At 34.1% G+C, this 13,473-nt stretch overlaps 1 protein-coding gene across 1 annotated transcript in view; it reads left to right on the forward strand.

The window, feature by feature from the left end:
* Window positions 1–11,620, forward strand: part of LOC106470377 (protein Wnt-2b-like) — a 23,028-nt gene extending 11,408 nt beyond the window's left edge. The window contains exons 2-5 of the mRNA XM_022401885.1: window positions 2,044–2,273; window positions 4,347–4,627; window positions 7,033–7,297; window positions 11,104–11,620. Of these exons, the coding sequence (XP_022257593.1) occupies window positions 2,044–2,273; window positions 4,347–4,627; window positions 7,033–7,297; window positions 11,104–11,312 (985 nt within the window). The 3' untranslated portion in view covers window positions 11,313–11,620. The remainder of the gene's footprint in view (window positions 1–2,043; window positions 2,274–4,346; window positions 4,628–7,032; window positions 7,298–11,103) is intronic.
* The last annotated feature ends 1,853 nt before the right edge of the window (window positions 11,621–13,473 follow it).

The following is a 13,473-nucleotide window of genomic DNA, read 5'->3' on the forward strand; positions in this document are numbered from 1 at the left end:
AAGTAAAATGAAGTTTTAAAAAAAAAGAAAACTGTTTTCAAGTTGGGAACCAGCTTTCATTATTTAGTGCTTTTAATACTTTTAAAAACATCTTTAAGATCGAAAAAAAAACCCTTGGTTTTAGTTAGGGTTATTTTTTATGCCGGTGTTTCGGAATTCATATAGTCTTGCATTATTCAATACAAAATTTCCTTTCTGATCTGATGGAGTTTGCATATCATATAAATTTATAATATTAGTTTATAATTTTATTAAAATAAATATTCGTGAAATCCTTTTATGGTTTCGCTTAGGTTTGTTGTCATAGAATTTATCTAGGTGTCCTTTTGCAAATCTTCAAGTCGGACACCTTCATCAGAGCAGGATAATACTAGGAGCTCAGAACAGACTGAATATCAAATAATAAAAAAATATAAATAAAACATTGGGTAATACAAGTAAATTAGATGGATAGTTAGAGAAATGACATTATGCTTATGAAGTAGCTGCTCGAGGAATACTTATGACTTTTTGTTCTATTTTGTTCAGTAGAACCTAAGGCTTCCCATCATATAATATAATAAAATAAAATATAATAATCATTTGTTTCTCTAGTCTATAAAGAAAAATATTTCTTACTCGTATAAAAAATAACTTCTCGATATACCGGGCATGATATACAAATCTGAGGACTGCTCAAAAAATTAATGTTATCGTATCACTCAACCATCAAAGTGCTCGTTTATAAATTCACATTTACAACTGAGACTTCTAGTACTTCTATGTGATACTTTATCAAGAATCTTCTGTCATTTGCTTTCCTAGATGTCTATGATTAAGATAATTAATCTATTCTGTCTCTATTCCTTCGAGGAAAGAGCGAATAATTCTGCCTATCAGTCTGTTATAATTTCATACCTACCAAATCTTTTTAAAAGTTAAAGTTATTAAAATTATTTCTAAAAATCCAGGCAGCAGCTGTGTTTATTCTAACTAATTACTTTTCAAATTAATTTAGATTACCATTATTATTGAGCAAGAAATGATCAAATGCCTCCGTAAGCCCGTCCCACCAAACATGCTCGCCCTTTCAGCCGTGGGGGTGTTATAATGTGACGGTCAATCCCACTATTCGTTGGTAAAAGAGTAGCCCAAGAGTTGGCGGTGGGTGGTGATGACTAGCTGCCTTCCCTCTAGTCTTACACTGCTAAATTAGGGACGGCTAGCGCAGATAGCCCTCGTGTAGCTTTGCACGAAATTCAAAACAAACAAACAAATAAAATCTCCGACAGAGAACCGAGGGCGGCCCAATGGTTGGTGCTTCTGACTACATATCTGAGATTCTCGTCCTGTTACCACCAAAACAAAATTGCGCTCTGTACTTTGATGCTGTAGGACGTTATAAGAGTGTCAGTCAAATCCCACTATTTAGTCTCAGAAGAGTAGTCTAAGAGTTGACAACGGGTAATTTTGACTAGCTGCCTTTTCTCTAGTCAAGCATCTGAAAATTAGGGACGGCTAGCACAGATAACTTAGTACTAGCTTTATTTAGAACCTAACACACACAAAAATGGAATTGTAAAATACAACCCCAATAAGAACACATTATAAAGTACAGTCACAAATGTAAACTCCAAATCTTAACTCAACGAAGTAGTTTTTCTGTATCTTTTCAAATTTCAGAAAAACCAATAGAAATATTGAATAAAATACTACGTTAGCTTTTAACTTAAAAGCTTCAGATTATAATTGAAGTAAACCTTTAATCGAATTTGGATGTAATAGAAGGTACGTAAGGAACTTGTAGCTGGACAAATTTAACAGTTTATTGGTTGTTAAGCGCAAAACTGCACAATGGAGTATCCGTGCAATGTCCACCGAAGGGCTCGAATTCCGAATATGAGCGCTATAAAATCTTAAGCTAACAGTTAAGCCATTCAGATATAGATTGATCTCAGAAAAAAAATATTTACAATGCTTAATTTGCAAGATGTATTCTTCGAAAATGAATGGTATTTGTATCTTTTAATATTTCTTATATTTTCTTTATTTTCTTATTTGTAGGTTTCTGAGTAAGATGTCGTCCTTAGGAGCCCCTTTGATGTGTAATAACATACCAGGTTTTGTTCAGAAACAGCGCCGTCTGTGTCGAAAGTACCCAAATGTGATGGCGAGTATCAGCAGGGGAGTAAGATCAGGCATAAAAGAGTGCCAACACCAGTTTCATAATCATCGATGGAACTGTTCAACACTTGACAAAGACACTTCAGTGTTTGGAAAATACATGCTTAAAAGTAAGTGCGGGTGGAATCCATTAAAACAAATTAGTAATTATATTCTTAATTACTCTTGGTTTTAAACAACAAACTATCCCTAAACTCTAGATGTCCGATTTAGGATAGTAACATAGTTTTATAGTCAATCTTTTAACAATATATATATATATATTTGACTAAAATAATTTGACATTTCTAAAGAACAATATAAGTGTACACAATATTGTCCATATTAATATTTTATATAATGGAGGTATTCCATAAGGGCTGACAATAAATATGATATTTTTCTCTTATTAGGATATATATTATTAGCTATTGTATACATTATTTATATCCTTACTAATATACATATTTTCGAAAGGAAAAAAAAAACTAGCTTAACTGGGATGACTGTTCCTGTATTTTATTCAAGCTTTGTTAGTGCAACTAAGAGTCCAATGAGTCTAAACAATTTAGTTTAGAGATACCTGGCTAAGGAAAAGATTAATTAATCGTAGAATTCAAACAATCTTCCTGACATAATATCTGACACGATTCATGTAGCACATTAGGGTTTAAACAAGCTTCCCGTGAGAATTCATGTAAATTTACTTTAGATGTTTTTCTTCTAGTATAGAAGAAAAATTTGATTATCTAGATTTTTATATAAGCATAAAAAGAAGAAAGTAAAACATCCACTGCATGCTGTCTTGTCCAAAACCCTAAAGTACACTGTGTATGTAAGTCACGGTAGGACAACTTGTTTTCTAACACATTATTATGGTGAAGTAAGTTCGAGATTTTAAGTTTTCCCAAATAATGTTATATTCCTATTAATGAAATGACAATCACTGACTTTGTACTAAAATGTTGAAATACCCTATTATGAAATTGTTTTGATAATACTTGTAGGTCCTTAAAGGTTACAACACTTATAAACTGTATCTAATGATATCCGTTGACCATCTCGAGACTGAAAGATGTGCGATGTTATCCTGAAAATAGGTCAAGATCGTTACATTCGAAAATGTTCTCGGTTTGATAAATTACGGTGAGAATTGGTTATAACGAACAGAGGCAAACAAAACACCAAAAACATTATCTCCGGAATTTGTAATTAATTAACTAAATATATCGAAAATCTCTAAAAATAAAGTTGTTGATGATATGCATTCTTAAAACTTTATCATAATATAAATAAAATTCATTCAGTTCAACTCTTTTATAATACTGCAAGCTTCAGGAGAGATTTTGTAACCATGGACGTCGTTCACTGAATTTACTGTTAAAACTCTGATAACTCAGTTTTCTTTGCCAAGTGGTACAGTCAGACTTACGTTTGATTTTAACACTAATTCAGTGCTTTTTTTTTCTTCGAAGAAATAAAAAGGAGTCGAAACCATTCAAAATATATCTACACATGTGACGTATAAAATAGTTTATTACGTCATTGTAAGGGTGAAAACTACAGTTCTAACGAAGCTAATCTTATCTTTGTGTGTAACATCAGCTGAGTATTATTTTACTTGGAGAACCTTTAAATCAGCATGTAATCCTTTAAATTATAGGCAGTAGACCATAATCAGTTTTATATACTACATATGACAAAGAGGTGTTTAAATGACTGATCACATTTCAATTTTGATTACAGAGATTCTCATGTAGCCCCTTCCCTTGCGTATAGAATAGTTTTTCAAATTCTCGAGACAAATTTATCACACCTCAGTAGTTAAGAAAAAATAACAGTTATTTACTTCTGTTTCTCCAAAGTTCTACCACTTTATACTATAAGCTTAAAAGGAACAAACTGAGTCTTATCACCTTTACTATTGATGTTTCTTTTCATTCATGAATCACTGTATGTTTTTGGCACGAGGATGCAGTGGAGAGGTTCAAATAACGTAGCAAGGAGACCTCGACTTATAATTTGCTAATTGCTCCTAATGAACAACAGAATAGTGCTAATGTCATCATATGACATCGCTAACAAAACAGCATTTATATTTTTATATCATTCTTTAACTCAGCCAGAATATCCCCATTTTCTAGATATAACAGGATGACCTCATGAAAAATGATTATTTCAGTCATAATCTGATCGCATTTCAGTCGGTAGCCGAGAGGCTGCGTTTGTGTACGCTATCAGCTCCGCAGGTGTTGTGCATTCCATCACCAGATCATGCAGTCGAGGAGAGCTCCGCAACTGTGCCTGCGACCCTAGGAAAAGAGGAACCTATCGAGATGCTCAAGGAGAATTCACCTGGGGTGGTTGTTCTGAATATATACGCTATGGTACCAAATTTACTCGGAAATTCGTGGATGCCAGAGAACGCCGCCAGAGTGACGGCCGAGCAAAGATGAATGTCCATAATAACAGGGTTGGACGAGGGGTGAGTGTGAACTAAACAGTACACAGCATAATATAATTTCTTTGTAAACAACTATTGTTTATTTGTGAAGGGTGTATACAATGTATATGATACGTAGACTATGTTTTTATATACTTTTTTTTCTGTTTGGTTTTGGTACACGTCTAACTCGATTAAGGACACGGAATCTTCAAGTTCAAGATAAAACAATCCATAGTTTATTGGTAAAATAAGACAGAAGTCTAAAATATATTTTCTGTTTTTATTATTATAAATATTAACATCGTATAGATTTTACCTCAAAGCTACTAAAAATGTATTATTTCTAAACGTATTTTGCTTCTGAGTTGGCCCGAAATGGCCAAGTGATTAGGGCGCTCGACTCGCAATCTGAGGGTCGCGGGTTCGAATCCACGTCCCGCTAAACATGCTCGCCCTTTCAGCCGTGGGGGCGTTATAATGTGACGGTCAATCCCACTATTCGGTGGTAAAAGATTAGCGGTGGGTGGTGATGACTAGCTGCCTTCCCTCTAGTCTTACACTGCTAAATTAGGGACGGCTAGCGCAGATAGCCCTCGTGTAGCTTTGCGCGAAATTCAAAAACAAACAAACAAGACTCTTTCAAATTCTATGTCTTCTTGAGAAATTTTGAAATGATTTTAATGTGTCAAATTCGTATTCCTTTAACGTTTTCTTCATTGCTGTTTTTCCTTAGTGCTGTGCCCACAACTAGTATTGAAACCCGGTTTTTAGCGTTACAATCCTCCAGAATTTCGACTGTACCAAGGGCTCATTCGAAGGGTATCTGATTTGTTTATCAATATGGAATCTACGGCTTCCTTCCCATTTAATCGTTATTGTTAGGAAACACTTTTCTATGAAATGTATAATTTTCAGAATGATTTAGTACGAAAACAAACACAGTCTTTATTCTAATTTGTATTTATGAACTTCACAAATTTTTATACCAGATGAAAATTTTGCTCCAATAACTAACTCGACTTCAACATACATATCCAAATTTGTTTATCAACAAATCCAATTTTTTGCGCAAGGCTAAACAAATGGTCAGCGGTGACCTTGAGGGCTTAGAATGCTAAAAATCGGGGTTTCATCGCCGTTCCTAATTTGAAACTGATAAGCTAGAGGGAGCCATAAATAGTCGGATTCACAGTTCGAGCACACTAATTACTTAGCTACACCCGGCCATTAACAGTTTAGAAAACTGTCACAAGATAAACATTAGGACTGACAAAAACTATTATGTATTTTAAAATACTAATCAAAGACAAACTAACATTATATTTAATCTACAAACAATGGGATTCGTCTATTTATTTAGAGCCCCCCAATGGCATAGCGGCTAGGCTACGGACTTACAACGCTAAAATCCGGGTTTCAATACCTGTGGTGGCCAGAGGACAGATAGCCCATTGTGTAGCTTTGTGCTTAATTACAAACAAACAAACTATTTAATTAGAAGGAATTCATACCATGTCCTTTCAAACAAAATTGAAAGCATAGTGACATCACTCATTATATATATATATATCCTAAACTGATAATATTTAACAGTATTTCAGTACATATATCAATATGATATAGATTTTAAAAAATTGGGAAGTCGATGAATTAATTCTATTACAACCTCGGTTTCTGAGATAAGAGCGCCATCTTGGTTCGGCTAGCTTAGAAGATTTAGCTTAGTTCTATATATATACGATGACCAGGCCATGTTGGGAAATGTTTAGCATGTAGATGTTCCAAAATATCCTCTATATCGAACTTTATGGTAATTAGACCATGTTGAGGAAATATTTACCTTGTATTTCCTGCAAAATATTCTCTCTCGAAATTTAAGATTTCAATCCACAGTTTTTGGATGTTTTCTTTATGAATTTCTCTAGGAATTACTTGCTAGATTTGGTTTTAAAACAGTATAAGGTTACAGATTTCAAGGAAAAATATTGATTAAAATTACCTATATAGATAAGCCTTCTTTCTTCGGGAGTGAAATACATAAGAAGTAGTTTAAAAATCAAGAGCAGGGTTAAGTACAAAACTGTAGAGTACTAGTAATGCTTTGGGATCACGTTGTCTTTGACAGAGAATTAAATCAAGATATTTAGAACACATTTATCCTGCAACATTGTGGTCTGTGAATGCGCAAATTTTTCACCATGATTTATCAAGCTGTTTTATTATTTAACATTAAGATAAGTATTATGACAATTATACCATGATCATATATATATAATATTTATAAATCGGCTCACAAATTCCTATGCTAGTATACTGGTACTACCTCTAAAAAATCTTTCCGTTATAGTGAACCGGCTGGAATTCGAGTCACCCCCTGGAAACAGTGATATAGGTTATTTTTATATACAGCAAAATGTCAAGTAACTTATTTCCTATTCAAACAGGCTGTCACGGCACTCGTGAAGCTCCAGTGTAAATGTCATGGTGTGAGTGGCTCATGCGCAGTTCGCACATGTTGGGTGGCCATGGTGAACTTTCGGGAAGTTGGGAACTACTTGAAGAAGAAGTATGATAGTGCTGTACAGGTGATGATGAACCAGGCAGGCGATCATCTCATAGTTGCCAACAAGAACCATAAACGATTTGTTAAGTCTGACTTAATATATTTTGACGACTCTCCAGACTTTTGCAACAGTAACGAAGAAACAGGTAGGTTTCATTTTCAGTTATCTGCTAACCCAGACGGAAACCTTTACCTGTGTTCCTAGAATAATATCATATGTTTTTTTACTGATTTAATCAGTCTCTAACGCTACTTTTGTTAATATTATAGCACAAGTATGAAATCTAAAATGGTACATAGAGGTTACTTTTATTGTATAAATTTTTAGCTAACATATGTTCTTTGTTTGTTTGTAGTGTTGCTTGCAAGAATAATATGTTTATGATAACAAAGTCGGGTGAGAAACTGAAACTGAGAGTGCTATAATGCCATCCGATAATAATTTAGCTATCAGCATTGTACATGAACTGTGCCATATACTATTTGTTGTAACTGGCATTAAGGCACGGTTGAAAAATGTGAACAATACATAATACGTGCTACAATTATCAATGTCTCATGGAGTCTGGATTATATCGTAATATTAACGTTTCACGGAATTTTATCATTTACCTTACGTAATAAATATTTTAATATTTTTTTTTATTCTGACGTAATGAGATAGATTTATACAGTTGTAAAAAAAATGTGTACAGATTTCCCATTATTCCTGGTAACGCAGTGAATCAAAACGTAGGGAGCTACAAAGCTAATGGCTGTAGATTTTTCTCTACCTTTTCTGAAGCCATATTGCATTGGTAACAAAAAATAAAGGTGAATAAATAATAACAAGGAAAGCTTTGTGAATATTTTGCTGTAATGTTTTAAACAAACTCGATTAAAGATAAAACATTAACTCCTAATTTTCAAATACTTTTTGTCGCTGTTGGATAAACCGTTAAAGATTAAGTAGACTTTGTTAAATCCTTAACACATCTAGAATCTTCTAAGTTTACGCATTCGTCGTACATAATTTCCAATCTCTATTTCTCCGGAATCTTAGGTGGTAGATTTAGTTTATAATTTACGTTTTGGTCTGGGCGTGACTTAATGATTAGTCTGAGGGTCTGTAGATCAGAGGATCCATGTTTCACGTTCCATTCCCGAAAAAATCGCGCTCCGTCCTTGGGTTCTTGAGTGTAATATAAGAGTGGCAGTCAGTTTCCACTATTCTGTTAGAGTAGCTCAAGAGTTGGCGTCCGATGGTGTTTACTAGCTGCCTTCCCTTTAGTCTGTTAGTTCAAATTTAAAGACAGTTAGCGCAGAGAGCCCTCGTATGGCTTTGCGCAATTATCTGAAACAGACGTACAATTCACTGAATTTCAGGGATCTTATATGATACGTTTACACACGTAAAAAGGTTTATTTATAATTTACGTTTCAAAAGAATTCCTGAGTTTTAGGTAGTAGTGGTTTACTTGATCAAATAACTAGCCTTCCTTACACGGCATTGCCCGGGTATTACCTGAAAAGATGTTTAGCTACACAATGAGCTATCTGTGCTCGGCCTACCACGAGTATCGAAACCCGGTTTCTAGCAGTGTAAGTCCGGAGACATGCCGCTGTGCCACTTGGGGTTAAGCATGAAGGATCAAAATTTCGCTTTTCATGAAACAATACATGTCAAATGGTCATATTTTCTGTGAGATAAATGGATTAAGAGCTTAAAAAATAGAGAAAATAAATTAAACAATCGATTTATTGTCTAGTTCACCCACCCCCCTTAACAGTCATTGCAATGGCTCTGGATAAACTACATTTTTAGTTCCTCGTGAAGTCTCACTCTGTCGCTTTTGTTTTGCTGCTTGTGATTGGCAATCAGAATTATTTTTCCTTCCTCGACATTTTACTCTGAGATACATAATCAGCGTCAGAAATGTTTGTCACACCTAACTTCCCTCCCGAAATAAAGTGAATAAAAATCAATTTATTTTTGCAGAATTTTGCGGGTTCAACTTGTCTATTCTATAAAAACGTTAGTTTTGTTTGTCGGTAGTTACAATCGCGCTTGATGGATTTTCATTGTGACACCACAACGGCATCACACCTCTCTATAAAATACACATACATTTTTCTGACGTTATTTCCACTTAAATATGACCAAAAATCCGCTCCGTCTTCAGTGGAAAAAATTCGATTACAAAGATTTCATTGACACTATAAATGTGACGTCACAGACCTTAAAGCTGAATACGCTGATTCCATATATTTATAGGCCAACTATTATAGAGGCTGAAAGGTGCGAACAAACAGGCACAAACTTAGCTTGAAGAAAAGTTTTGCATCATTCGTATCTCCTTCAATTTTTTTTTTTATGAAATAAGGTCAAATCTGTTTTTGTTTTTTGTTCTTGCACCTGTAATAACGACTTTTTTAAAAAAGATTTTTGATCGATTTGAAAGTCAGAAACTTTATTTGTTCAAACACACAATCACTGAAAGAAATATGTAAAATTATACACAGACTTTTCTCTACGTTAAAATACTTTTATTTGCGAGCTGTCGGTCCTCTTACCGGATTCTTCATCGGACAATAATGTACTGAGCGATTTAAAATTCGTTAGCTGTGGAAAACACTCAACGTAGAAAAATCGAGAAAGCCTTCCAAGCACAAGACAGCGGACAACCAGTGAGTATTAAACAACGGCCAGCAACTACTCAATACTGTATGGACACCCCTATTTGTCGTAGTAAAATTAAACCTTTAATTTTACAGTATATTATTTAAAGTATGAAATATTCCTTTAATTTTCTCTACATAATAACTATAATTGTATTTTCGTTTTGTTTATTATATCGAGGCAATCGATTTATATTTTATATTCATCATAATTATATGTATTTAATAACAGATGTCAGTTATTGTTACGACTGTTGCCTGTAACTGATCACATGGTAACAGATTATTTTCTTTTTGTTTGTAATTAAGCACAAAGTTACACAATGGGCTATCTGTGCTCTGCCCACCACGGGTATCGAAACCCGGATTCTAGTGTTGTAAGTCCGCAGACATACCGCTGTGCCACTGGGGGCATTTTAAAACGGAGTTCCACAGTTAATAAATTTCTATCTCTCATTATATTGTTGCACGATGAAGGCCCTGGTAAGAAGGCCGAAAGCTCGCAAATAAAAGTCCATGTATAACTCTACATATCAATTTATGAGTTTTAAAAACAATCACTGAAAGAACACTTAAACGATTAAAATGCAAAAATACAATTTTTACTACAACTTTTTTGATTGATATATAAGTCAATTTTTTTTCTATATAAGGTTTTATTTGTAACAATAACTTTATAATAAAATTCCTTAACCTCACACACACATATTTTGAAAAATAGTTTTTTAGATAGAAACGAATAAACATTTAAATATAATCATTTCCGCCAACAATATGAATCCTAACACTTTTATGCATGTTTTTTCAAACCTGTTATTACTAAACTGTTATTGTTTTACATTATTGGTGGAAATATATACATACAAACAAACATTTAAATATTATCATTTCCGCCAATAATATGAATTCTAACACTTTTATACGTGTTTTTTTTAACCTGTTATTACAAAACTTCTATTATTACTACACTTATTCCCTAACAATTTGTTGTACCAAGAGACATATGGCAGCGTATGCTTCTCTCTCTTTTTATGGCTTAAGGATTATAGGTCCAGAAATTGTCCAAAATATATTTGAGATAAAATAATACCTTGGTGCATACCCTCAGAATTCCCTTAGTATGTGTGCAAAGTTTCAGGTCTCTAGGTTCTTTCCTCTTGGAGCTATGGCGCTGACAGACTGACACACATATAGGCTGTATTATTAGTACAGATGTAGTTTATAATATATATTTGCAGGACCTTAGATATATTTACAAGCTAATAAAGCACATTAAATATTCTGTATTTTACAGGATCTTTGGGAACAGCTGGAAGAGAATGTAACAAACTTTCCGTAGGTACTGACGGCTGCGAGATATTGTGCTGTGGGAGAGGGTATAACACACGGAGAGCGTTACTGGTGAAAAAATGTAACTGTAAGTTTCAGTGGTGTTGTTTTGTCGATTGCAACGAGTGTCACGAGTGGAAAGACATTCACGTGTGTAAACCTGTTGACAAATAAGCATTCATAAAAGGCACGAGTGGATTGCTGCAGAAGGTAGAAGTAAGTTAACATTTGGCAGGACTTGTATCAGTCTATTGCTATGCCGTTGTTATTTTAGTTTAAACTCCAGTGTAATTCTATATCATGACAGTAGCCAAGCAATAAGTCTGAGTTAGAAAACTAAGTTATCCATGAGAAGATGAGCTAATGTTCAAGAGATCTTAGTTTTGTACATAATAACTTCAATGATCTGTGATTACTCGTTGTTTAAAAAATATAGTTTATGTTTAATGTTTGGTTCCTTTAAGATATATTTCAGTCTCCTTAGGTTGTATAAATGTGAAACTTTAAATAAAACGTTTTAAAAATCTATAATAGAAAAGCTCGTCCACGTTCTTGCCATCTTATTTTAACACATACACTGACTGGCCACCTTATTAGGACTCTCTCCTTCCAACATTTGTAAAACAAGGAAAAACTATTTATTTATGTGCATATATACAACAATAGACTTGATTAACTTATGTGTTCAGTTATAAATGATAATTTAAACCCTAAAAATATACATGTATAATCATGTTACAGTTAGATACACGACAACAGGTAAGAGCAAGGATCTTTTCGAATTTCTACCAGAACAGCCTTTATCAAAAGCTGTTTCACTGACCAGATGTTATTAGTCTATCAACAATAGTGATAATAAGTCTGCAACAAGACTGCCAACAGACATCATACTACGTTCCAGTTGACCCATTCCTTCAACACTTGTTAATATTGATATTTCCAATCTCATCCTGTGAGAAGGGAATTGCAAATACTTTCACGTGCTAGAACTATTCTGCATTCGATCTAAACTTGTAAAGTTCCACTTTTTATGTTGACGGGCCGGGCTTGGCTAATAGTTAGAGTGCAGGGCTACAGAATAGAATATCTAAGGCTTGAGCCGCGATATACAACTGAACATGCTTCGTAATTGCAACTGTTTAGTGTGTAATAACTGTGACTTTCGATTCTGCTATTTGGTTTAAAGCAGCCGTGAAAGCTACGGGTGCTGGTGATTGGTTGCTCTCCCTCTGGTTAGCAGTTCCAGATTAGAGATGGCTACGCCCGAAACTTGGGGTCTCTGACCTGGTCGTTTAGTCCACGTTGAGTTTGATGATACTGAATGTTTAAAATTTAAATCCTACAAATAACTGCCTACCAGATCTTGACATGTTAACCAAGTTTGTGTAACCATTAAGTTTCTTCTTATCTCACCAGATCGTCTTCTTAATTAGTTGCATAAATATTAACGTCACATAATTACTAACTATTTCTTTAATCTTTTAAAACTAAAACAAATACGTTATAGGATAGTACGCATCAATACATTATTAAAAGGGACAACAACAACAACTGTTAAAACAGAAGATAAACATAAAATATTACTGTTTCACATTAATTATTGAGTGTCTGATTCCAAAAGCGACTAAAGCTAAGTTTTAAAAACAAAAATATCGTTGAACATAATCGTAAGATCTAACGTATACCAAACAAGAATAAATGCACAATACTAGACAGTTATCCATTTAATAACGTTTCTGGAGATACAAGTCTAACAAATACGTAAACAGAGCGGTGTTCGCGACTTGTAAGATGTTACAAGAATGAATGTCTGGACTTCACACCTCGTTCTTCCAATACAGATGGTGTTCTGTCTGATAGTCTTGGTTATGGACTACTGTTCTGCAAGAAACTTCTGATGCTTCTATTGAACTCTTCTTCTTCTTCTGCTTTTTAAAGTCCACCAACCGTACAAGGGTGACGACCCGCTCGAGAAACCCGAAGAAACAGAAGTCTACAGGACCTGCTAATGGAATAGCACGAATTCTTTTTTGTACTTGCATCTTTCGGAAGAGCTGGCAGTTGATACGAACGTATTACTGGATGCTTTATTTTGTTGGACCCATCATTAATTGCCATTCAGTCCTCAGTAAGATGGTATTACGTACTTTTTGTTGTTTCAACACATACATAGTTCTTTAATTATAATGATCAAAACACGCTACCTATTTCCTCTCGCTATACTCCACAGAAATGATTTTTGATTGAAATTTCTATCATTTCGTAATTTATTCATAGCTCCCTCTATAAAACTAACCAGCGACTGTTACAGAAAATAACGAGTTTATATTATTTT

The sequence above is a fragment of the Limulus polyphemus genome, unplaced genomic scaffold (assembly GCF_000517525.1).
Source record: "Limulus polyphemus unplaced genomic scaffold, Limulus_polyphemus-2.1.2 Scaffold4, whole genome shotgun sequence".
NCBI classification, from domain to species: Eukaryota; Metazoa; Arthropoda; class Merostomata; order Xiphosura; family Limulidae; genus Limulus; species Limulus polyphemus.